This window comes from Netta rufina (genome assembly GCF_964035555.1).
Source record: "Netta rufina genome assembly, chromosome: 1".
NCBI classification, from domain to species: Eukaryota; Metazoa; Chordata; class Aves; order Anseriformes; family Anatidae; genus Netta; species Netta rufina.
This window is the reverse complement of record NC_140123.1, coordinates 103433261-103460670: the sequence shown is the minus strand read 5'-3', so window position 1 is coordinate 103460670 and position 27410 is coordinate 103433261. Positions and strand designations below refer to the sequence as shown.

At 38.5% G+C, this 27410-nt stretch overlaps 1 protein-coding gene across 5 annotated transcripts; it reads right to left on the bottom strand.

Annotated features, from left to right (window-relative positions):
• Positions 1 to 759: 759 nt before the first annotated feature.
• On the bottom strand, positions 760 to 27410 carry BACH1 (BTB domain and CNC homolog 1). 5 transcript variants are annotated; one of them, XM_084295210.1, is made up of 6 exons: positions 27265 to 27410; positions 17100 to 17261; positions 16241 to 16538; positions 11009 to 12400; positions 9182 to 9388; positions 760 to 4334 (listed from the first exon to the last, which is right to left on the bottom strand). In XM_084295210.1, exons 3-6 carry the CDS (start codon positions 16478 to 16480, stop codon positions 3873 to 3875), a joined length of 2301 nt encoding a protein of 766 aa, XP_084151336.1. In that variant the 5' UTR covers positions 16481 to 16538; positions 17100 to 17261; positions 27265 to 27410; the 3' UTR covers positions 760 to 3872. The 5 variants fall into 5 exon arrangements, with proteins under 5 accessions (XP_084151336.1, XP_084151337.1, XP_084151335.1 ...); XM_084295213.1 differs by lacking the exon at positions 17100 to 17261 and adding an exon at positions 8086 to 8180 and having other exon boundaries at positions 4209 to 4334; XM_084295212.1 differs by lacking the exon at positions 17100 to 17261 and adding an exon at positions 8069 to 8180 and having other exon boundaries at positions 4228 to 4334.

The following is a 27410-nucleotide window of genomic DNA, read 5'->3' as shown; positions in this document are numbered from 1 at the left end:
TGGTGTATGTACCCTTTAGCTTTCATTGCAGTTGTTTCTTTCTGAATATTAAGAGGAGTTTTAAACATCACAGAGCCTTGCACTGAGATTTTAGTTTCCTCAAAGAGGAACCATGGTAACTTTTTTGTGAAAGATAACAACTTGACTCTTAAAGTCAAGAAACATATGAAACACCTACAGACTAAATCCAAGTGACAATGAATTTCAAGGACAAAACTACCTTGAAAAAAACAGTTTTCTGCCCTACCCATTATAAGCAGCAAGTTAAGCCTTCTAATCCATCATCTTACTTTCCAGCTTTTCCCTCCTGAAATGACTTTCACTTTTAATGACGCATCTGCTGTAGGATCAAACAACGTCAGACTGAAGTGCCAAATGCACAAGTTACAAAAACTTCTAAAGAAAAGCTTTCTGAATAAGGTGAGTCACAGTACTGAAAGGTCAGATCCTGTATTACAGTTAACTGTTTAGGAGGTACAGAGGGAGATACAGATAAATATAGTTTCTCAAAGGAAAGCTCTTCTGCAATACTAATTACTTAATAGGACCTACCTTATCTACAGTTGCAAAGATGCTTCCACCTCTATCTCATGCACTCATCTGGACTATACACACAGTCATTTGTGCTTTTTCTTGAACCAAACCTATACAGCATCCTATTAACCAGCTATTTAGCTCTTTTCTCTCTTTCCAAATCAGAGACTCAAAGTTCCCCGGAGAAGAAAACCCACTCAAACAGAACAGGACACAAACATCAAATAAACTTACAGGAAATTTATTCCAACTTAGTAATGTTTGCTACTGTGTGTACTATTCAGGAATTTATAGACCATATAAATTATTTTGCTACTACTTTCAGAAATGTTTTAATAGTACTACAGAAGTTAATAATACACCAATAAACATTGTCACCGCAAAAGATTTGTACAAAAAAAGAAAAGCCATTGTAGAAAGGATAGTGGTTTTTATTGTAGTCTTAGAAAATATTGAATTATGAAAGATACAAAATCAACTGTTGTAATTATCTGTTTATTTTACAATCTGTATGCCACCATACTCTTATGGCTTTTAGATATTCTGTCCAAAGTATTTTAAAACATGCTTTAACAAAGTATTGTACAATTTCAAAATTGACTATTTCTTTACTGGAAAAACTCCAAAACATTTACCTGAGAATTCGGTATCATAAAATTGTCATTCATTCTTAACTTTTGCAAGTTGATGATATAGCCTATAGAAGTCAACATGCAACTTGTATGTCTACTGTATTAAATAAATATTTTAAAAATTATTTAGATGCAGCTGGTTAGGCAAAAACCTACCCTCAAACTTCAACAAGTTCGTAATAGATTTAAATACATGACACAAATTTTATCTGAACCCAACGTGAAACGACAGCTGTAACTTCTGCACTGGAAGCCCTGCAACATTTGCTAGATGGAATTCAGACAAGGCTGATCAGACCATGGCAGTGGAGCACAACTCTTCTTGGTGGATATTCCAGCCTCTGGACCTGGTTGTCACGGACTTTGTTTCATTCACAGCCAGGTGAGTCGGGGTATGGGCCACTGGATATATTTTAAGTTCCCAGCCAGCCACTCTCTATATACTTGCTCCATCAGTTTATAACAAAACATATTTAACCCAAGAAATTCTATTTTAGAGTACATGTATTATAGGACAATGCTTTAATGTCATTATCCATGTCGTTTCAAATATCAACAACTTTAAAAAGTGATAGACAGTAGAGGGTTTGGAACTTTAATTTTTACTCTTCTGTTGGCTTGCTTACTAATTAAAATGGACACTTAAGATAATATACTGCCCATGATGGCAGTACACGAGGGAGGCAGGATTAAATTAATCAGGAATATACAGATGCTGGAGAACAGACACGGAGAGCTTCATGAGTAATACATATACAGGATCAACATATATAAATCCTAGTCATTTAAAAGAATTTCAATTATCTGAAAATGTTTCCAAAGCAGAAGAACTCTCATGATGTCTGCAATATTTGTCTGCAAGTATTTATTTCTGAACTTCAGTTACTGCAAGCACTGATTTATACAAGCTATATTCCATTAACATAATTTTTCCCCTTAAAATATGATATATGATGAAAATCCAAGGATATCACTAGAGATTTGAATTAACTTTCAATCACATAAGTGAGGTAGTGTAGTCACTTGTATTAGGTGCTGGTTACAAGAAGTACTGTTGAAGTCTGTCAATTTTGTTTTAAATAAGTGGCCTAATAGTCTTTATTTATTAATGCTATGTTACCTGCTAAGAGGAAGAGAATTAAAAAAAGATCCTTGCCAAACAGTTTCTTTAGCAAGTTTTGTCTCACTGCAAGAAAAGAAAAAAACACGAAGTAGTATTTACAATAGTCCTTTGCTCTAGTCGCCGCCTACTGTACATGCACACGAAGACACAAACAGCTAATATACACTCTGAGGTAGGAAATGAAGAATTCCACTGGCTTGTACAAGATTCTTCATGTTTTGTAAACCAGCAAAACCAAAGTTTTCTGTGGTGAGGTTCAATACTTAGTTCTGGTGTAAGAATAACATCTAAATAACAAAGCAATCATCAGTATACAATATGCATCTACTTCCAAGTAAAAGTCTTCTTAAAAAAGGGGGGGGATTACTTGCCATTTCTCTTATTTTAGTGGCTGAATTTCTCCTTCATAAAGTAAATAAAAGAAATCTCTCTAGCTCTTCTCCTTATTATACTTTTTATACATCTATACTTATAACACAAGCCATTGAAAATGCACTACAGGTTTAGCCATAAAATTATCCTGAAGATTAAAATTCTGAAATAGATCTTTACTGGTCCCAGTGATCAGAGGGCAATTAGACTTAAGAGATTATAGACTTAGAGATTACTTAAAATGCAATTAGGCACTGAAGTTCTGAAGAATTTGGTGCCTCAATACCATAATTAAAAACAAAGCCACTTGTCCTTAAACTTCCACAACTTCAATTCCATCTCATTACTAACAGCAGCAAGCTCAAAAGGTGCTAGGATAGTAAATTACTGTACATCAATGAATTTTAACAAGCACCTGGGATTCAGATTCCAGAGGATCCAATGCACACTGTATAAGCAAGGAACTCTACCAGTTTCAAGCTTCTGCCCTTCCAATACATTATTTCTCTCACAAAAAATAAACAGAGGAAGAGCAGTATGCTGCAGCACCTCCGCTGTTCCCATCTTAACTACACATGGGAAAGCTAAGACAAAGGCAAATATTCAATAAAAGGTGGCTCTGGTACAGGGATATGAACAGCAGGAAGCAGTTAGCTGTTCCAGACAGTATTTGGCAGAATCTCCTCATAATGTCATGTTATCCTAACCCATCTACAAAATAAACATTTATAAAGCTATACACGCTTCTTAAAGTTTGTCTGCCAGAAGAAAAAAAGACATCTTAAACAGATAAGTACTCCATGTACAGAAGTCATTGTGCATAAACACGTTAGGAATCTTGAGATGCAGAGTGGCATTAGGCATAAACTGTGGCATAAACCAGAGTGAAGGCTACTTGATACCTGAATGAAAGCTTCCTCACAAACGAACATCTGTGCACAAAGTTTATACTTTCAAACAACTTACTGGAACATTCCTTGCCATCACCACACAGAAAAAGCTCCAAGGCTGACACGTACAAATTACACTCTAGAACTACACAGAGCAAACCCAAGGCTTGCCAAGTAATATAATGACCATGTATATAATTGCCAACGTAGTTTTAAAAGAAAGCTTCCTCTTTACTTTCCCTTTGTAAATTACTTTAGGATAATGCTCAATCTTGCTTTAAATCACAACGTTGAGAGGCTGGCAATAGGAAGAGAATAGATTTACTCATCTGTAGTGCATTTGTCAGTCATTTGCTGACAGAAGTCTGTGATAGCACCACTCTGTCCACTCTGTTCCACGAGTGAAGTTTTCTCCAGTGTTCTTACAGAAGCTGGATGCAGTTCTTGTACTTGATCATATGGTGCATCACACACACCTTTCACACACTGATAACAGGAACTCTGCTCGTTTGTAGACGTAACACCTGAAAGGCCATCTGCTAGTTCTAGACCCATTGGTATTGCAAGCTCGCTATCAGATGGCGCTGTTCGTTCTCTCTCCGGGAATAAAAATGAAAGCGGACAATCTGAGGAAGAATATTTCGCAAGTATTTGTATTTGCTCATGACTCAAGGCTGCTTCCTTACACACCTGCTGGCAAAGTCCAGTCAAATTCTGCTTTGTCTCACCCAGAGTTGACAGAATGTGATTTCTCTCCTTCAACAAGTTTTCTTTCTCATTTTGCTGCAAAGAAGAAATAGCTTTTTAGCATACATTTTAACACACAAAAAATAAAACAAATCTGTAAATAACATTGCCAAATTCCTGCTGTTTCAGCAGACTGTAAGATCAACAATAACAGAACCAAATGCCTACTAAAAGAACAATCCTACCCATCTTGAAGCGTTAACTCAGCTATTTGAAGTGTCTTTTCAAAACAAAGTTCTTCAAAACTAATGCTGACAGCTAAAAGAATAACGCTTACTAATTAAATGAAACCTAGTTCCACTTACTGTAAATATTCCCAAAACACTAGTTCTACAGGATAACATATCTACACTGTTACCAGCCCTGTTAGGTCAAACAAACATTAAGCAGAACAGTTTCCATGGATATTTTACATTGAAAATTTAAGCGTAAAAAAAACAGACATCACATTTTCAGTATTGATACTACTCTGTTAGATGAAAATAAATTCAATACTCAGGAAGTACTAAGCCCACCACAGAACAAACAATGGACTTCAGAATTGTTTCTGAAGTAGAATAGGAATATTTATTTTACTTCAACACCATAATCTTTCCTGAGACTTCTGGTACAACTGGTTGAAGACACAAGGACATGGAAAACTAAGGGGCTAGCCTAATGATGTAAACAAGCAATGTCTAGAGGAAAAGAAAATGAGGAAACAAAGGACAGGAAATAAGACCCAAATGAAGTAGCTGAAAGAAGAAACATTTTTAGTTCTATAGTTAATTTAAAAAGGCAGAGTTTTGAAGACACACATTTCAGTTTCTGCACGAAGTTTTAAATAGCTTTTGAGAAATAAATCACTATGGGTTACATCAATTCATTCTTAGAAATATTACTCTTATTTCTTCTCACATTCCTTCTTGCAGGAGAAACTCATACTGCAACCTCCACAATTTCGTTTTGAAAGAATTCACTAGTGTTAAGCAGCACTTTGCAAGGGAAGCAGTTTTTGCCAGCCTCTTTTGCTGAAAGTGATTAGAAAGAGTGCAGCTTTGCCAGATCTCCTAATCTGAAGTGTACATTTTGGGTATGCAGAGTCACTCAGCTGTGCAGCATGGACTGATGAAATAATCTGAACTGTTGCTTAACACAAACTTCAACACTGAGAAATAATTTTTTCCCAGTGTAAGATATGGGTGGAGAACTTAAGTTGTTAAAAAGTTAATGCATTTCAATTTTAGCTGCATTATATTAGTACTGCAAAGTAATGCTAACTAGGAAGTCAGAATAATCATCAAATTAAGAACTCACTGCTGGTGAAGAACCTATTTAGGTCATGCATTTCTCCTTGCTATAGTATATATAACAAGATCCCAGTTGCATTTCAGATCACAGCTATGGCCTGTCACACAGTGACACATCCTCCTCCTGAGCCATGGGATCTCCAAGGAAGTAGTGTTTCTTGAGGCCAGCTGTCCTTTACTCTGCCCCCCCTCACAAGTTCCCACAGTCTAAAACTGGTGTCAGAAAGTACAAGGTAGGTGGATATGCATACAGGTGTTCTGAAAGAACTGCTTCTATGAAGCCAACCTTTCCCTGAGAGGCCCATGTGTATTCGCACATACAGAACAGGAGTGAAAAACAGGAACACAAAGGCTCACCTCAAAGGTCAATCAGCAAAGATTGCATGGACTATACGAGGAGGATCTGTCATGGTTTCACACCAATGACCAACTGACGTCGTCAAAGGAAGAGGTATGGGGAGGAGAAAATATGACTGCAAACAAAGGCTTGCAGGTTGAGATAAGGATCATTTAAAGGAAAAAGAAAAAAGGGAGGAGAGTTTTGATGCTGTGCCAAGCCTGCTCAGCAATAGACCAAACACTGGTGCGATATCAGGGCTGTTTTAGCTGCAGCTGCGGAACACAACACTCCATGGGCTGCTGTGGGGAATTTAACTCCACCCCTGCCAGACCCAGGGTCAAAGATGGTCTTCTGTACAGAGCTGGTCAAGAGAAATGACTAAATCCAGTTCTCTCAGAGAGCAGTTCGATTCAACACAGTACTACTTTTGTTTGCATGTAAGTGGAGCTTAACATAAGACTTTCAGATTCGCAGAATCACTTGGATGGGAAGGTACCTCGGGAGGTCTGTAGTCCAGCCTCCCACTGAGCACAAAGTCACCTCTGAGTAAGATCAGTCTGCTCAGGGGTTTGTCCAGTGGTGTCATGAAAAGTCATGAAAACCTCCTACGACAGAGCCCACACAACCTCTATGGGTAACCTCCTCCATTGCCTGCCCATCCCCATTGGTAAATGGGTTTCCATATATCCAGTTGAAACCTATTTCTCTTTATGACAGTGTCTCCAGCTCCTGTGCTGTAAATAACACTACCTGCTAGGAGGCAGGAGTACTCCCATTCCCAACAGCTACATCATCTTGATGACTTCCCCCCAGATGTGGGCAGGTGGCTATTAGCTCTCCCCACAACCATCTCTCCCCGAGCAGAAGCAGCCCCATTTCATCTGCCTCTCCTCACATGAGTACTTCAGCCTTGAATGCCCTGGGGACCCCACTCCTAACCTTATTCATTTGTCGAGGTCCTTCTAGCACAGGGAGGGCGGTGGCGAAACTGGGCACCGTATTCTGGATTCAGTCTTATGAGTGTTAAGTATAGGAGCGCAATCACTGCCCTCAAACCACTGGCTGTGCTCCTGTTAATACAACCCAGGATGCTGACAGCCTTTTTTCAGCCTGGACAAGCTGTTGACTCATGCTCAGCTGTTGACTCATGCTCATGCCCAGAACACTCCCCCAGGGCCCTTTCAGCAAAGCTACTCCCCAGCCAGTCTCCAGCCTCTACTAATGCAAGGGGTTAATGTCTGCCCCAGATAAAGGGGTTTCTCAAGAATACACCACAAATATTATGTTTTAATCTGAGAAAAACAAAAACCTGATAAGCAACAACTCAGACATTCATACAAGACAACATGCTGCATATACTGGAAACCAGTATGGGTAGTTTTGCCAAATAATATTTCCTAACAGCACACAGTATTATCTACCTGTCCAAAGTTTTCCAAGTATAGCTATACCTCATTATCCTCTCTCAGAGCCACATCACAGAGAATACCATGGGAAGAGCAGCTTCTGAGACCCAAGATTGGCCTGGAAAAGCAGAAAGGAGGCAGGAGTCCCCATGCACAAAGCAAGCTGGGTGTGTACCACACAACACTTTTCAGATGTCTCTTCTTCCAGCCACCCAAAACTTATGCCTAGACAAGTCTCTCAGTTTCTGTATTTGTGCACAACTTCCACAAGTTTGACAGAGCACAACATCAGCTACCCTAACACTCTCAACAGCTCCAAACATCATCTTCTCAACAAGTTCTAAAGAAACTTACCCACTCGGGGAAAAAAAAAAGTGACAGGAAACATTTGTGCCTAGAGCACAATTCAGAACTCAGGCCTCACCTCACAATTCTCAATGCTCATTGTCTAGCGCTCGCACAGCAATCTGTCAAACAGCAGACGTTCATTCTGTTCTAATGTAGGTCCACAGAAAAAAAGGATATTACACTATAATTATCGTTTAGTCAACTACAGGTCTAATCTTGCAGATGAATCATGTCTTTAAATTTTTCTCCCCAAACTGTTGCACAATGTTGACGAAGTTACAAAACAAACAGAAATCGCATAAGACGACAGAAACAAAGTTCTGAAATGTCAGAAACAGCTCCTTGCTTAGCCTGAGTAATATAATTTGTTTTTATTAGCACAACCACCTGATTTCCCTCCCTACTTGAATATCTTCATTCAGCACACTGAATGGACTTGCTCTGTCAACTCATCAGGGTTGTATGGCACTCTCAGCCTTCCCTCAAAGTCTCGCATTTGCTGCAGAAAAAAAAAAATTGTGAAAGACAAAGCATTTCTAGAAAATAAGTTTCTAAGTTTCTAGCCTGTGGTCCTTTGCTCTAGTTTTATTTTCTTTTTCACTTCAAGGTCAGAAGGAAAAAAACATGCTTACGTGACTACATATGCTCCTGATGCAGATACTACATTCACCTACATGGAGCACAAAATCTTAATCACCAGACACAAATTAAAAGTACAGTAAACCTAACTTTTTAGTTCATCTCGTGTAATCAACAACAAAACTGAGATGAGAGGGTCAGAAACAAACAGTAGAAAAAAGCCATTCACAACAACTTTCCTGCCAGAAGAACTTCAGATCACACACAGCTGTCTGAAGCTACACATTTGTCACTTTAAAGGAGTAGCAAATATGTAAACAGATGCCTGTAGAGAAATTTGGATGCATTAATTCCTCAGCTACAATCTTGATAAAACTGATAGAACTGCAAGCAGCTTCCTGCATTCTGCTCTGTCTTCTGCCTTTCTGCACATGTCTCACTTTTAAGATTCAAGACTCAAGAAATGGTTTCCCAGCCTGTGCTGGTATGTTACAAGGACATTACCAACAATACTGTAACAGTAAACTTGACCATGAGCCATATAACGAGTTGAAGAAAAAAAAGCACAAAGCAAGAAAGTACAGAGAGGTAGAACACTGAGCAGGATGAGATGACAGTGTGGGAATCATTCTGTGTAATTAAGCTCAATACTGATGGCAGTTCTGAAACAGCCTTCACAAAGGATTATGCTGTGATAAAATTTTACCACAGAAAAACAGAGGAAAAGCATGCATTTTAGAGTAGGCAAAGAAAAATTTAAAACTGTTATTAAGAAGTCATCTGTTTTAAGACTGAAAGTTCTCTGAGCTTTATTTTGTCTTAAGTGGATAAAATAAGCCACCTCAAGCTGCTGGCACATATCCAAAGATGACATTTAAAGAAAGACTCAGATCAATATTAGTAATGAATATTTATACATACCAGTTTTTCGATTTCAGATTCAAGATTCTGTATGCAGTCAAGTTTCCTCTTACGACATCGCTGTGCTGCGATTCTATTTTTACTTCGCCTTCGGATATCATGAATACAGTCCAACTGTTCAGGAGTTAATTTATGCATTTTCAGAAATGACTGGAAGTCATTTCTGGAAAGTGAGATAATCCTTTGTGCATTAAATGGCAGTTTTACCTAGAATGTAAGATACAGTTGTAAGTCAAAGGTGAAACTGGTTTCCACATACTCCAACAGGTCAATTCAAGTCTTATAATTATAAGCATTATCACAACACTTATCTTCCTTCCTTAATCTCAGAAGCAAGAGCAAAGTAATATAGCCATCAGATGAGGTGGATAAAATCCAGGGGTTTCAAAGGGATGAGCTCAAGAATGGGAGAAATAACTGAGCACATTTACACTAGATCTTCAAAAGAACGTTGAGAGTAAAACCAAAAATTGATCCCTGTGTACAGCAAATCACTTAGGTGATACATTGTAAAACTAAGTTATGGTTAGGTGGTGCATAAAATAGGTGTCAAGAATTGTTATGCAGTCTGAAGTTTCCTCTAACCTGCTACTAAGAGTGTGTTCTGTATCTATTTTTATACTTCACTGTAGGAAAAGTTAGTATGAAACAGGCACTTAAAGTAGAGAAGTTACTGGCAGTTAGTATTTGTTTTATAATTCTTAATGCTGGAGAAGAATCAGGCTGTTGCTACTAAGTCAGTCTATGTAGGTAGTATGTACACCTGGGCTATGGAAGCAGGTATCAGAAACATGCAGATCATACAGTCCTCATAAATACCGAAAGCCATCTTTACAAAAGAAGTGTCAGGTTTTATTAAGCACCCAACTAAAGACACTATTTTAATCCCTCTATTTGAGTACATTAAACAGTAAAATGTTACCTTGCAGTGGTTAAAGTTCTGGAATTTGTTTAAAAAGCAAATAAAAAAAACTACCACCCTTCTTGTGTTTGGCTATCACTGGTTAATAGACAAACAAACGGGCAAAGTATTACCTTAAGCTATGATGCCATTTTCTTCTTTTTAATATAAAGATGAGGAATGTTTTTAAGCCAAATCTGGCCCTTTATGGCCTGACAACCTTCTACAGAAATGGCAGCTTTCACTTATTTTAAGTCTCAGTAAGGTCCCACCATACACAGAGTTGCATTGCAATTCTACAATTCTAGGAACTGTGACAGAAGTCATTCTATTTACACAGTAAATCTTTTTGAGATTTGACTACTTACAGCATCTGTCTACAATGCTACTAAAGCAGTGACATGTAGGAAAGCAGCGTCAAATAGTTTCTGCATTTCAAGTGAACAAGTATAGCCAAAGTTCTGGAGAAGGTGATGCTATTAAAGTAGTCTTAAATACACAGCTACTGTAGGCAACTTGGAAATTCAATTTTCGTTTTGCCTTCTCACCTCAAAACAAAAACAGGAGTGTTTTAAGCTTCTAGAAAACAGACCATGAAATTTAGTTATGTTTAACTGAAGTAGGAAAAAAAAAAAAAAGAATCCGTATGCTGTGGTTTAAAATACTCCTAACACCTTTTGATCAAGTTGTTCCACAGAAATATCTGAAGAGATCGAATACCTAAGCATCTGGCACTTCAATACCCAACAAAACTCTTAAGTCTCCCTGAATCAACAGTGATTTCCCACATAGATCTTCAAATGGTAATTTTAAGTTTAATTTCCCAAGTTTTTAGAACAAGCAACCACAACAAAATAACAGGACTCGGGCTTCTGAATAGGGACTTAAAAGACTTGGAAGCGAAGAATACACAAGGATGTTCTTACCTCACATTCTTGTTCTCTTGCTGAACAGGATTCACTGTCTCCCTCGGTGTCAGTTTCCGAATCCTCTCCTAAACTTATCACATAGTTATAGGGACACTGTTCTTGCTGTTGTCCCTGAACATAATCTCCACTGCTTATTTCAGAGCTGTTGGAGCATCCTTCGGTACTAAGGTTACTTATGAAGGGGCAGTTGACAGAATTCAATGTTGTAAAAGTTCGTTGAGAGCAAGGTTCAGGGCTTTCACTGATCCTGATACCCAGCCATGGACACTCTGATTTCTTCCCCGAATATACAGGCTCTGAGCATTCTTTCAGAACTGCAGACTGTAAATGGATTTGGCAGGGCTCTGTACTGTAAATATCACTCCAGAACCCTTTTGCTAGATGTTCTGCTATCTCTCTCTCCACACTGCTTCGATCACCAGCTGACGTAATGTTAATGGCTTCTCTAGTGCACAAATCAACCTTCAAAGGTGCATCATCTTGACCTTCAGTTTTGTCATTCCCAACTCCAGTACTTGTTGCAGTTTTTTCAGCTAAGACCGTGTTGTTTTGTACACCACTGAAATTCAAGTTACCATATTGCTCACATGTATGCAAAAAAGACACAGAATTAAGTCCATGAGGTGCAGCAGTGTTTTGAGGGAAAGCAGCAACATCGATTTTCTCCACAGGACATGACACGCTCTGAGTCACAGAATCCCTCTTCAACTCTTCCTTTTCCTCAGCATCTTCCTCCCCTTCTTCCATTTTTACCTGAGTCTCTTCACATTTTGAGACCAGCTGCATAGGTACACACTCCTGAGCTTTTCGTGTGCCATCATTATCAGATATTTCCTTCTCGAGAAAAGTTGCAATCGATGGCACCTGAGTGTCTTTAATACTGGAATTGGACTCTGTAGTATGAACCTTGTCATTTCCAAAAGCTTTCTGGAATTTCCTATACTTTGGACATTGGGAAGATGAGCTGGAGATGTTACCCTTTTCTAAATGTGATGGATCACCCATTTGATTGGTATTATCTTGGAGAGCAGGTGATGTTTTAGGATTTTCTTCATCTTTACAGAGCTTTGTGTGAGATGTTTGAATATATTCTTTTTCTATAAGTTCTTCTGCTTCATCATCTATTTCTAGGTCTCCATCATCCACATTGCCAATTTTAGGGTTTGCTTTCTTACAATGTTGCGTACAACATTTCTTCCTAGAACATTCCTGCTGATCCGATTTACAGTCCAAAAATTTGAATTTGAGAAACTGGAAGCAGGACTCTTCAATGTTGTGTACACCCAAGAATTCAGCACACTTGCAAACTTCAGACACATTGTCTTTATTTAAAATAAGTTTAGCTGTGTATGCAAACTGAAGCAAGGGACTAAATCCTTTAAGTGTTACCTATTTAAAAAAAAAATAAAATATATTAGTAAGGCCAACTTCCTTCACGATGAAACCATGACCAACTCTCACTCGCTTCCTCTCGACCAGGACATATAGTATGAAAGAGAACAAGGCTCTGTATTTCCAATTCCAGTACACTGGGCAGTTCAGTTGCCAAGTTTCCAGTTGCAGCACCAGTGTTGTAAATGGGTTTAAACACGCAGAACTCACATTTACCAGTGTGTAAACCATGTCATCAAGATAGAGAACAAGAGAAAAGCAACAGGGTTGTTCCACAGAGGAAATCTGGCCACACTCATTGTAAAACAAACCTTCTGATACATTTTTATCCTGTATATTTTATGGCAATTTTCTTCTCTGCTGTGATAAATCTTTTAAACAGTGAAAAATATTGCTGTACGCTGAAAACCAGTAACTGAACTCCAATTTTACAAAAATATCTTTCAAACTGAAGTTACGCATGAATTACCCTACAATAAGATCAAGATGCTGCTGGCATTAATCATTTATTTGAAGACCAATTACTGCTATTGGCTCAGCTTAATGCATCGCTGATATCAAAGTTTTTGAAATAATGGAATTTGACCACTGATTTGTTACTGTATCCACTCTATTCCTTTCTTCTTCCCGTGGATGTAAAGAATGGTACCTAAAACCCTACACAACAGCAGTTATTCTCAGTTTAAAGCCTCTTTGGAGTACATAGGTTTACTGGAACAGTTCCATCATTATCACCTCAGTTTCTACTGCAGAACAGGTACCTAAAAGGGAACTCAAAGATGAGCAAAACTGTATCATCACAAGTTCTACACAAGAAAAAGTTACTAAGGAATCATGCAGGAAAGTGTAAACAGACCATCATATTACAAGTTACGTGATACCTCAACTAGCCTCTCTGCAAAGAGAAGATGAAGCAATATGTTCATTATTACTACTCAAACTCAAGAAAGGTACCAGAGCGTGGGCTTAATTTTAAAAAGAACAGGGCTTTATGCTGAATAAAGTGCCATATTAATGCATGAACTATACTGAATTCTTCTGCCAGCAAGACAGTTTACTATACAATACAATTTGATTTAGGAATCAGTTGAGTTCCTTTTTAAAGAAAAAAAAAACAAATACCCTTCAGCTGCCTTTCATGTGGATCTGCACAGAGACAGTTCAGCAAAAGAACATTCTGAAATAAAATCTTGTGACCTTGTTGTAAAGAATTCTTAAAATAGTGTTTCAAGTATTCTCTGGAGACAAGAATACTGATTACGCCATCACATTAATTCATCCCTAACAATATGGGCAGGGAAAAGACAGTTCATCCATATGTTTTCAAGAATTATTCAAACCTAGTACAGCCAACAAATCATTGTAGTAGGTTTACAAACAAATTGCACTTATGCACATAACCAAACAAAACAAGTACAATATTTCAGAACTGTTTTTCCTACATAAGGCAGATTTCATTTTTTAGCAATAAATATAAGAGAAAAAAACACTATACCCCTTATACTTTCTCTTAGACATATCTAGATGTCTATCCTCGAACAAAATAGACTAGAATGACTCTTGGACTGACTGATCCTAAAAATCAGGTCTTGCAGAAGCCATTAAATTTCATTTGCATTTTTGGCTCAAATTTGAATTCTTAGTAAAAACATTGGTAGGAAAACAACAGCAGAAAGAACAGACAGCAACATGACAGTAGTTTGTTTTGACAATATAATGTATATGAACAAATCTAAAGCCAAAAATATATTGGCATTTCAGATTGTGGACTGGTGTCTTTCATTTTAAATTTCAAATACTTTGGATGATTAAAAGGGTTAAGAATTTTTTAACCAAACCACATGATTAGTATTTGTCTCTCTCATATATGCAGCTTCATAAACTGACTCATTTCAAAGTATTCAGCAGTTCCCAGAAGACAAGCTCAAAAACATTTTCAGATTCAGCAACTTATCAAGTAGATGATGAGATCTAAGTGAATCTTATCTCTTAATCACTGGTATTTTTGCTTCTTACATCAGTAATGCTAAACGATGCTCTTAAACTGTAGACTTATGAGGACTCATCTCACTCATGGTATCAGGATTATTAAATTCTTTCATTTTGTTTACAAACTCTGGTTCTCTTTTAACTCAAGTTGAGTTCACAGGTCCATGGGAACACCAGCGCTTTACAACAGACTGTTCCCCCTCTCCAACTTTGATGTACATTTCTTATTCTTCTAATATCCTATTTTTCACCATTTCAAAAGTTTGTCATGTCACTAATTCTTCTCTTTTATTCCAAATGATCACTGTGTCCCCATCACCCTAACTCCCTTATCAGCTCTTTTCATTACTTTTCTTTTAATAGGGAAGATATTCAGGCTACCAACATAGTAAGCTATCAAGAATAAAAAGGGGAAAAAAGAACACACAGACATAGTAAAGAAGTTGAGTAAAAGTAATTTAGTGATATTATGATATGGTATAGATTTGTAACAAAGTCATTGATCAGAGAATAGTAAAGATCATGGAAACTCTTTAAAGAGACCATCTGACCCCTTTTGGTTTTCCTTTGTTATCAGATCAGGAAGATTCTGGATACAGAATCTTATAGTGAAAGGATTATTTTAATGAGATACAGGCTTACTGTGCATATATTGATGCATTACGTTTAGCACTCAATTCACTCTTATGTGAACAAGTCACTAGTGTTGCGTCACTACAAATATTCATTGGCATGCACCTTGCCTCCTGCTTTAATGACTTCAGTTGACTTGCCGACAACTGGCATGTTATTTCTATCCCCCTCACCAGGCTGATTATCAAAAGCCACCTCCCAGAAAACCATTGATCACGCACCAACTAACTCTTAAGCTTACTGCTGCTTCTTGGCACAGAGCACTTGGAGGCTCTTGACTTTTCATTTACAAGCACAGTGGTTAATATAAAATCCAATCATTTGTTTGCCTCATGCCTCTTAAATAAATACCATCTGAAATCTTTAAGTGCCTTGAATGCTATTAAGTAAATGGCATCTGAAATCTTTAAGTGTCTTGAATGCTTTTAACTAAATACCAACTGAAAACTTTAAATGTCTTGGATGCTTCAGGTATCTAATAATCAATTTTCTTGCCTATGGATGACAGGTTCTAGCTCATTTCCACTGCATGCCTTTGAATTCAATCTGATTTAAGAGTGTGGATTTCAACTGGAAAGAGAAAGCAAGTAGTTGCAATACATTTTCTCAGTCTTAAAAGTATAAAAATACAGTAGAAAAAAAGATCGAGCTGCTAATTATGCATGCAAAAAAAAAAGATGGGGAATTGAACAGAAGGAAAACAACAATGGTAAGCTGCAAGCAAGGAATATAAGCATGGTTGTATTATTCAAACCTTCTTAAACAAAACCTCGATGACGCTGGTGTAAAGCTTGAAATAGTAATACCATTCATTTGTTGTTTACTACTCCAGAAGTATTCCCTTGTTGTATAGGATGACTACTTCTGCAGTGCTTCTTCAACAATTGAGGTCTATGTTAAACAGCTGTTTTTGACAAGCTCATATGCTTTGAATCTGGTACACCATTTTAAAAGTAATATACACTTAATTGAACAGCTCTACTCTACATGTTCCCCAGCACAGTACTTACTTATTGTCAGTCTGTGATATACCCTCTGATCTGCCTAGCCTTTACCTCAAATCAATGGCAGCTTTATAACTCCAAAATTCCTTCCTCTTCAGTTCTCTTCCCTTAATTTCTAATCTCAGTTTAGCACCAGCCTACTGTAAAACAGATTTGAACAAAATGGATCAGAAGAACAGACAGGTAAAATACAGAAGCAAGTGACACTCACCTCCTCTGGTAAAGTGATGATAAGATCAGCATCCAACTGGCCCACAATTCTTGAAAGGAAGTAACTACTGCAAGCTGCTAGCACAGCTTTGTGAGCCCGAAAGCGTTGGTCTTCCACTAAAATAGTAACATCACAAAGAATATCTTGCTTTCTCTGATCATCAAGACTGAGAAGTACATTGGTACTATGTACTGAAGACTCATATGCAAAAACCACACTATTCTTCTCACTTAGAGACATTCTGTATCACAAGTGTTGGTGTAAGTCTCAGTGGAAAGCATGCTTCTATTCTTCCAATCTGGAGAAAGAAAAAGAAGTAGTGTACATAAAAATCATATCCAGCAGGAACATACTGATGATACTAGAACATAAAAAGGAAACCGTTAAACATGCATCACCTGTTCTAATTCTAAGAATAAGTTTAACACCTAATATTTCATTCATGATATCACAAATACATGATTATGAGCATTTAACATATCCAAACCTTGGTATGTACATCTTCAGTATTGGTTTAATAGTTGAACAGACCAAAAAACACATTTTCCCTTGACTTCAGTGATATAGAGTTTTTCCTCAGTTTTTCCAGTTTTTCCTCAGCAAGTCATTAATAACTTTACTGTAACGCCTAGAAATTACTTAAGCATTAATTTTTAGTTACGGAGCTAGTAACTCCAACACTATGGAAATGTAAAGAGAAATATAACCCAAATCTGTTAAGCCAAAATCCACCAAGATGCTACTAAACTATTTGTTTATTGATTCATCCTGTACAGAGTAAACTACTTTTTTAAAGAAGATAAAACAAATCTTCTAACAATTCTTCCTGTTTTTGCAGTAAAGAAAAAAAAGCTTTTACCTTCTCTCTAGCAAATACTTCACTTTTTAAGCACATTAGTTCTCTTATTTTTCACTTTCAGTAATTCTCCAATGCAGCCTTCCTCCTGCCCTTCTGCTCATTGCTATTTGGATCATGCTTGTCAAGAGTTTTCTTTCTTAATGGAACACTGATTCAGATCACCTGGCAATGGTGTGATAGAACAAAGTTTTGAAATAACAGTATTCATTGGATAATAACACTACATGATATAACATCGAGGTCTCAGAAATAAACTCTTAAGTGTCCTGAAGCTATTCCTGAACTCCTGGTGTTTGAGAAATAAAGAGCTAGGAAAAGTCAGCCCTCCTACAGAGTGCAAAGTTTAACACCGTTTCCAAGGCCAATCTTTACACTGCATTTCTAACTTCCTACTTTCTTTGGATTGAGCCTTATTTCAAGAAGAGAGAAAAAAAAAAAAAAGGCATAATAGAAAGCATCTTCACACCTAAAGCTTGATCGAGGAGCTAAGAAGTTGGATTTGGAACTAGCTAGTGATCTACAAGGAAAGTGTGTCACTAAGAATAGCGATACATTAACAAACTAAGCACTTCCATTACTCTGGACTGCTCTACACAAGGGTTACTGTAACTGCAGACAGCAACTGACACAAAACTACCCAACCATTGTATTGCTCAATGGAGTTTGTTATGATGTGCCAGCTCCCAACAACAATCAAATTGTAGCCAATATGAATCCTCAGTTTTCAGATATGGGAAGCTTTCACAAGTCAGGGAGAGAAGAGGGCAAAATAACAACAGCTACCCTGCTAAGCTATACTTCTAGTTACTCACAACTCCTGTTATTTTCACAGGATACAGGCATTTTTAGTGATCTTTGAAACATCCAGACTCCAGTAAAGCAGAGTGTCAACATGATTCACACCTTCCACTCCCTAATGAAATACTGCACACTCAACTTCACTAACAAAACTATGGGTCGTGACTTGACCAAGAAAGTAAGTCCATTGTAGGGTATTTGCTTAAAAATACAAAATTTTGTTTTGTGAAAATCTGAAGTTCATTGCACTTTCATAGCATGGAAGGTTTAGAACAGTAGCATATATATGCATGGAAGACAGCTGAACCTGTTCCATTTCATCTTTACACGGCATACAATGTGCTTTCAAAACCCCGTGCAGCCTACTTAAAGCACTGATAATGAATTTCCAATGTTGTTGCTGCCAAAAAAAAAAAAAAAAAAAAAAGAAAGTTTCTACATGGGAACACCACGTTCTGTTTCTTCAAGGGTGAAAGCATTTTATTTGAGTATAACCTGATTTAGTATTTTTCAGGTAATAGAATATTTTACTTTCTAATGTGAAGATTCCAAGAAGGATTAAGCCTCAAGCCCCCACTTTTTTTAAACAGGAGACAAGTATGAAATATCCAAAATACAAGATGTGGCATTTCATTAAGCATTTCAAAATTTAAGAGAACCTTTAAAAAGCAAAAAACAAATCCCAAAGCACTAAATGTCTTCTTTGTAAAAATCTAATAACCTTCATATATTGCAAAGAGAAATCAAAAGGAAAACAACCAGAAGACTGACAATGCTCATGAAAACAAAGTATCAAAACAGGAAAGGAAAAATGTAAGCACTGTATGAAATCTGTCATACTTAAGAGAAGTACTAACAAAGGTCAAATCTGTGTCTTAATTCTGTTTTCCAGTTGTGTAATAAAGGCAAGGCCACACATTCATTATAGCACGTCATGACAGCCAACTAGATTTTCCACTCTATGTTCAGAATACTGTTGGCCATAAAAGTGTCATTATATACACATCCACAAACACAATGCTAGCAGAAACTCGGTATTCTTGTCTCCAATTGGAAAAAAAATCTTTTTTAAATTGTTTTGGGTTCTTCCTACTCTAACTATTCTTCTGGAGCACCCACAAATTATTTTCATTAATACTACTTACGGATGGCCAAAGGGGGTAAGTAAGAGGTTTGAAGCAGAGAAGGCAATTAGATAGCACTTTAAGGAGGTGTGTAATTTGCAAGCTCAATCTGCAACTGTTCCCCTGGCACAGACCTTCACAGCCCTTCCCTGCCCCAGCACAGGTGTGGAGCTTGCATCTCTTCAACAAACACCTGTTGGATTCCCCTCTCCCCCCCCCACCCCTACAATTCAGATGCAAATAATTAAAAAAAAAAAAAAAAAAGGAAACAGGACACTCAAAACAGTGATAAACTACTTCCTTGAAAGTTATCAATCTCCTATTTTACCATGCTATCTTTATTTTCAAGTGAACACTTAAGGAAAGAAAACTAGAGGCAGGCACAGATAGCTTGTAGAAATACTACAAGTCAGCCTATGGCTGTATCTAAAACCCCTGTTCACTCAGTCAGTATAACCTAACAAACATTTTGCTGTATGCAAAAGAAGCTAAGAAACAGAAACAGGTAAGAACACTGCTTAAGGTATTTGATAGAGCAGTCACCATCAAAAATAAGGGGAATCCAAAGAGATCTTAAAAAAAATTTTTTCCTTATACTACAGGTTGAAAGGATTAAAGAAGAAACAATATGTCACTAAGTACGAATCCTCTGTCAGTGGAAGAAAAATTAGTACTGTCAGTACAAAGGCATTCCTTAAATTCCTCTCATGAAATTCTGGGCACCTAAAAACCTCAGAGGCTTGAGGGGAGAGGAAAGAAACTAACATGAGTGCTAGTATAAGAGTTACCTGGAGAAACACTTGCAGCTGAATGAATCGAGCTCTACTTTGAAAACACAGTGAAGCATGTGACTGTAAAGCTGCCATTCTTTATCAGGCAGCCACTGTGATCAAGAACATTCTGCTTAAGGGCAAAATTATTCTCTTAAATACTGGCTATAAAACCCTATTCTGCTTCATAGCGAAGTTATACTGATTTCTTTCATCCCTTCCACGATAGGGCTCAACAGAAAAAATAATGAATAATAGGTACCTGTAAAATTACTGTCTTCAGGAGATTTACACATCTCTGCTTTAATTGACTTAATATATATGCATTTATTTTCAAAGGACATATGAAATACAAAAGGACATACAAAATACTTGTTATATTAATGGGAATTAGCACTGTCAACAATGTTAAGTAAAGAAAAATTTCTTTGAATACAGTCTAGAGATTAGAGCAAGATGCCTGTCCAGATTTATCCGGAACAAGAGATCTCACCGGGACCCATTTTCCTCATGATTGAAGTTATTCATTAATTTATATTACTAACATGGAGGTAATTGCATAGTATAGAAAGTGTAAGGTATTTTAAGTAAAGTTAAACCAGACTTCAGGTATGCTCATCTGATAGATTACAATTGGTAAAAGTTACTTCTTAACTCCTTGTTGATGGCAGAATAAACCAGGTTAAGTAATCCTCTAGAGCAGGTACTGGTAGGGAGGGAAGTGAAGAGTCACTTCAGAGTTGATCTTCAGGAAAACCTTAAGTTGTCCCCACTTGACTTGAGTTGCGTATGTTCCAAAGATGATGATCACCCTGGTCGAGTCAATGTCAAGCTATAAGGAACTGCAGTTACTAAGTTACAGAAGGAACATAATAGATAATATTATCTTGGAATACATAGGGTAAGAGTGGAAACATATTACCCAGATAAAACCTTGTAACAGCGCACATGATACAATTCTCCTCCACATGCAGGAATCTGGCCCAAGGTAAATTAACTGTAACTTTCACGCTCAGCAGCACCACTACAAAAGGTAGAAGCCCACATGCAAATGAACATCCTGTGGTTGGCAGAAGAGCCTTATGCCAGAGGTGAAAGAAGCTCTGAAGCATCAAGTTGTCAATGAAGCTGAAGTACTTAATGCTAAGGAGAAACTTTCCCACTACACAAAGGGTAGCAAAAACACAGTTTATGTACACTCAAAAGGAGCACCCGCTTTTCTCACATAGTTCAGCCCAAGCTTGACGATATTCCCCAATGATCAAGCCCTTTACAGTTGCACAAAGATAAACAGAAATCCTATTCCAAAGGGAAAGTGCTATTTCTAACTGAAAGCAACAGCACTAAGATGTGGATGTTAAGAAAGCATATGAAACCTTAAAAGAATAAAATGTCACCCATCAGCTCATTGCGAGTTTTAACATCAGCAGCAATTACCTCAAGTCATAGCCTCAATGCTCATCCAGATGCTTGCTGAACTACCAAAAAAATAATCCATCCTTTCTACTGAGAACTTCTAGAACTTCCATGCTCTGTCCAAGATATTTTATTTATAATGAATGCCAAACATACAGGATCATGAAAATCAACTGAACTGACAAAATAAATGAAACATACTATTTAAGAACTACTTCGTACTCTAAAGCTTTAAACAGAATAGCCTGCATTTTGCATCTATGTCAGAAAATCCCCCCAAAGTCATATAGCTTACCACAAAGCTTTTTATTGACTCAAAAACAATCAAATAACACCGGTTCTGTATGCTTATAGTTGTTTACTGTATACTTCCATCATTCTTTCTAACCAGAGAAGACAAAAACAACAGCTGGAAATGTCCCCGCCTGCCTACAACAGCTGCCAAGAACTTCACTACTAAGTAACTTAAAACAACAGCATGACAGCTCTCACACTGATGAATAAATTCAGCACCCTTCAGTTTGCTTTCAACCACCATAAACACTAAAAAGAAAAAGGTGAGAGATCTCAGCATACAAAGGGGCATACTTTACAGCTAAAGCAAATGTTTTTGCATGTGAGACCAGCTGAAGCTGGAAAGATCCTCTGGCAGCATTAGAAGAAAACTCACAACCAGAAAAAATGAATGAGTCATAGAAGTCAGCTCCATAGGCTCTCAGACTCCTACAGGGAAAACAGCCAAAACATACTAAAATGGCACTTAGAACTGAGGTAGATATTTGAGAATGGAAATTAATGCAAGTAAAAGCAGAAATGACAGAAGGATACACCTATGATTTGTGTACATGTTTACTAAAATACTTTTTGGACATTCTGAGTTGAGTGTTTCAAGTGTCCTTAAAAATACTAAATCAGAGCATGCAAATCCATGGAAACCAATAATGGTCTAGCTTTTCCTACCCAGGAGGCTTCCACTTTCAGGACAGAGGCGGCTGATTTGCCAAACTGACAATCTAAACTCTGTGGGGCAAATCTAAAGACCCAGAAAAGAAACTCCAGTATCTAATTCTCAGCAAGATAATGGGAATCCACAGGCACCTGCATTTCAAATCTAGTGAGCATCCTAGCTTAATGATCACCTGTGAAAGGCTGTCAAATAAAACATAGGACTGTACTTTGCTACCATCAACTGTAATACACTCAATAGCAAGAGGGGTAATAAACCAGCTCAAACTGACATGTGGTTCGTAGGTCTTAGGCTCTACAAAGATAGTAACGGTACTAGCAAGAGCCAAGGAAAAAAAAAAGCCATACAAGTTACAACCTATCAAGTTGATGCTTTCTTCTCAAGAGCAACAGCATCTTATTTTCCATCAGTCAATAACTCCATCTCAGAAATTCCTGAAAGGAGCTAATCTTCTATTCCTAGACTCGGTTATGTTGCTCTACCACCAATCTGTCAACAACCACAGGGTTTTGTTTTGTTTTTCCGCCCCCCCAGACCTTCTGCTACAATACATTTCCTGTAAATTATCCAACCCAAGAGTTACTCAATTTACTGAAAAAGTAAACAAAAACCTGTTCCTTATTCTTTACTTAGTGAACAGCCATCCTCCTAAGGCATGCTGCATATCAATCTCCAGTAGTAATCACAGTAATTTCCAGTATTACACAGGTAGAGCTCCTGAAATACAAGGAAGCAGTGAGTGCAGTTCATCCTCAGCAGCTCCAAAGCTCAGGCAGGTCACCTCTCCTGAATCCACCACCTAACTTGGACATCCAAATGCACTTTCTGCTGTGATCATCATCAAACCAAACTGGCAAGATTAATTTCTCATGCAGCAGCCAGTAAACATCTGCTCAGCAATGACAATGCTCATAACTTATCTGTACTCTTAGAACCCCTTAAGTACCTGAGCAATTGGAAAAAGGTATTATAGACAAGAAAATAACTTGAAAAGCAAAACCCGAGTGCTATTCCTGCCTCTGATGCTGATGTATCAAGTAACTTTAAGCATGTCACTTATCTCCCTCTCAGTTCCCTTAGACACATTTATTTCATTCTACAAAAATAAAACTCTCATCCACAAATGTAAAGCACAAAGGGACAACTATTGTTTACTACTGCTAAAACGAGATTGCTTGGGTAAGAGACTGCTTATTTGAAATGCATGGTAAATGCTTTTTTCTAAGGCTTTGTAGCTGTCCTTGCCCCCAACTTCCTCGCCTTTTAAGGAAATGAAGTTATGTTACAGATGAGTGCCTACAGCGGTTAATAGCTGCTGATTCACGTTATGCTGACAAGGGGTGAACAAGCATTTTAGTGTTCATGTTTACTGCTTCTCCATCATCAGCCAGACAATACTTTAAAAAGAACAAAGTGATTCAAAAAAACCTTTTGATTACAGCAATTGGCATTGTTCATAAAAACAATGCTTTCTCCTACAAAGAAAGTAGGTCTCCTCTTCAGATGATTAGCACATTCATAATTAAAACTCTAAGCTATTCTTTATTAGTCTAAACACCTGGATGGTATTGTTCACAGCTTAATTACAAAATGAGCTTTTAAAAATGATTAGGCTGCATTTCTGCGTAATTCTTACCACAGCATTTGGACTCTTGTCAAGTCACAAGTGAGAACTAAAGACTCATGGAAAGTCAGGCCACTGACAAGTCTCACAGTCACCATTTGTTTTCCAGGTTTTAAGCCTAGAGATTCACTTTTTTAAAATATCTGCCATCTGTATGAGAACTCAGAGAGGAAAAAATGAAAGAGAATTGAGAATCCTAGTAGACATTACACTGCATAGGATTGGATTTTAAAGAAAAAAAAAAAAGAAGACTAGGATATTGTATGAACAGAGAACTTTCACCAGAGTAAAGGTTTGAACACTTTCCCTGAGAAGGTGACATAAAGCAGTCCATATCAAAGCCAGAAAGTGTTTTGATTTGCAGTTTAATATTAACTTACACCACTAAAATTTTGTATGAGGCATTAAAAAAAATTAAAAAATCACTTTGTGGGATTTGATTTGTTCCAGTGCTAGAAACAAACAGGACTGCAGGGATTTCAGACTCTTTTGCAGCAAAATCCCACCATTTACAACCCGTCTTCTCTGCTGGTATTCAACAGTTACTCTGGGAAGGTGGCTATGCCCTGACTGAAAATATTCATTTAGAATGAAAGGTAAAATGAATAACAAAGCTTGCTCAACAAGTACTTACTGTCAACTCTTGCCTTAAAGGACAAATACCTTTGCGTTTATATCTACATATTCTACTCCTTGCCACAGTTAAACCACATGAATTATGTATAAACAACAGTCAGAATCCATTCATAAGTATGAATGTCAAAATATTTACAACAAATAGTCAATTAACCATCATTAGTTCTAATGTATGAAACAACCCAGAAAGAACTGAGAAGCCAATATATTGGCAATTCAAAGTAACTATTTCTTTTTTGAAAGTAACACTGTTTGTGGTGTTAGCTTTTTAGCTCTTCTGATTTGCTTCCACAACCTTTCTTCACAGCACATGAAACAAACAGAATTTTAAGAAGATTTTAGGCATGAATCAGGAAGAATTTTGGACACACTTCTATGGAAACAGAAAAGCATATGGAAGTTTGATCAGAATTCGCAATATTTATATATTTCTGTTTAGAAGACAGAATGTACCTGACTTCAAACGGTAATGGGAATAGCAAGTACTATTTAATTCCTTATGAAAGTATTAGCTAATGGGCCAAGACTAGAATCCAAATGTTATCTTGACAGTTAAAATTAAGTCACTCACAAACACTATCTCAACACGATCCTGAAGACTACTTGGATGTTGTTTAAGACGCAGTCAATCTAAAGGCATTTTAGCAGACCCTATGCTAGGGTCTTCCACTCTTCAGCATACATCTAATGGTTAAACTGAATTTGTGTTTCACTAATGCTTCTAAAGCCAATTTTCCATAACACACTTCCCTCTTCTTTGTAAAGTTTCAGTAGCCGACAGGTCAGTTGAGCTTTACTCTGACCTGCTACCTCACATTTACACAAAACACTAAAGAACACTGACTTCCCTTCACATTACCAAAGAACAAAACCTCTCTCCACCACAAAAAGGTCCTTAACTGAAAAATATAGCATGCTGCTGGAGATGAAGTTACTTTTGCAACACAGCCTATGATTTGTTTCAGCACAGTGAGCACCCCCTCCCAACACCACCCCACTGTTAACTTCTGAAACGAAGACAGGGAAAGCTGCAGGAAGTCCTCACAAATTATCCCCAGTTTGGGCATACTTGGCTGAATTCACACAACTTCATGGCTGCTTCAGCAGTTATTTTTTGCTCACTTACGGTTTTGTTCCTACTCACATTTGCATTAACCAACATGTTACCACTGTTTAACTATGGGCTGCATACAAACAGGACTTATGCTATAAATACCCCCAAGTTTTTTTCAGCCCCTAAAACCTCCCTCTTGAAACTTGCAGTGGCAAAACACAAAGGGGCAATTAAAACACCAGCACTCAGAGACAAGTCCTTCAACTGGCCTACCAATCCCTCCCTTCACACCAGTCTGCCCAGAGCAGGGAGAAAGCTGGGTTGACGGCTGAATGGAAACATGAGAAATTTATCTGAACACCTTTTCTCACCTGATCAGGTGGGGGAAGAGTGGAAGAAGTATCAGGGCAAAAATACTTGGGCCAAAACCACTGGGCAGTTATTTGGGACTCAAATTACTACTCAAGTACAAAAATGTCTCTATTCTACCCCCAACAGTACCTTTTTTCTATGTCCAATGGTAGTGCTACCTGATCAAAATGATCAGGTGAAGAGCATGGCTTCTAATACCAGACAATTCTAACATTAACATCAAATTGCTATTGCTTAAATACCCTTAAGGTACTAAGATCCTATTAAACTAAGGTCTTGGATGTTTTTGAGTATAAGACAATAACTCAGCAGATACAAGTTAAAACATCCATTTTGGTTACTTCACGTGCCAGTGAAGCAGAATTCCCAAACATCTCACCTACTGTGCCTCCATTCACCTCACAAAACAGATCCAGCCTACAAAAGTGGATTTGTACAGAATCACAAAATCATCTAGGTTGGAAGAGACCTCCAGGATCACCGAGTCCAACCTCTGACCTAACACTAGCAGTCCTCCACTAAACCATATCACTAAGCTCAACATCTAAATGTCTTGTAGATTCCTTCTGTATTAAGATATAGTCTAGAAGTACACCAAAAGAAGCCCAAATACTAAGGGATTTAGCGGAATCATCTCAGAATGATCCTTATGAAAGGCATGCAGCATGGATACTCTGCTTTCAGCAAGTGTTTCTCTCTCCACATCTGCCACCTTCGGGCCTCACCACCTGGAAATGTGCACGCCGCTTACTCACAGGTGTCAGGACACGCAGGAGGAATCATGCCATGCAAGTCACCTTTAAAGGGGAAACTCGACCCACAAAATACGACATCGTAGCTTAACAGCTTTACTCACTCCTGCTTGGTAAGGAGATTCCCATTTGTTTGCTCCCTCAGTTTATAGGGCTGTAAAGGATTTGTGGAGCTGTGTAACTAACTTACGGCATTTCTCTCCAGACGGCAACTCGTCATTACTACAGCTAAGCACGTTTTCCCACACACCTTCCCGAAAGCGCCTCAGATCAACGCGTCTGTCAGAAGTCACGGCGTGACGGAGCCGCACGCAGAGCGCTACCTCTACCCCCACAACACCGCTCTGAACTCCCTTTAATCTCAGCGACAACGCAGAGGCTCCGGGCGGGCGCTGCGGCTCCTTGTTTACGGCCCGCTGCCGCTCCCCCCCCCCCCCCCCTCCCCTGCCGGGCACCCAGACCGCGCGGGGCGGCGGGGGGGGACCGAGGGGGGTTGCGGCTGCCCGGGCGCAGCGCGGCCAGCGCGCCTCAGCCTCACCCCCCCCACCTCCCCCCGGCACTGAAGTGGTGCTGCCCTCGCGCCCCCCCCCCGCCCCCAGCCCAACGGGCACCCAACGGCCGCTCCGCGCGCGCGCAGCGCACCTCGCCTCACCTCAGCGCCTGCCGCCGCCGCCGCGGCGGGGGCAGCAGCAGCAGGAGCAGCAGCGCGGCCACCGCCTGCCTGCTCGCACCCTTCCCTCCTTCCCTGCTTTACTCCTGCCGCCGCCACCGCTCCGCCCCGGCTGCTCCTGCCCCGGC

Bases quoted from the DNA above. Each gene is read 5' to 3' on its own strand.
- BACH1 (XM_084295211.1), bottom strand. From the start codon at position 16,480: ATGTCTCTAAGTGAGAAGAATAGTGTGGTTTTTGCATATGAGTCTTCA. The intron at 12,401-16,240 runs GTGAGTGTCACT...TTTTTTAAATAG, and splicing joins TCATCACTTTACCAGAGGAG to GTAACACTTAAAGGATTTAG. The intron at 4,335-9,181 runs GTATGTATAAAT...TCTTCTTTGCAG, and splicing joins AATCTGAAATCGAAAAACTG to CAAAATGAGAAAGAAAACTT.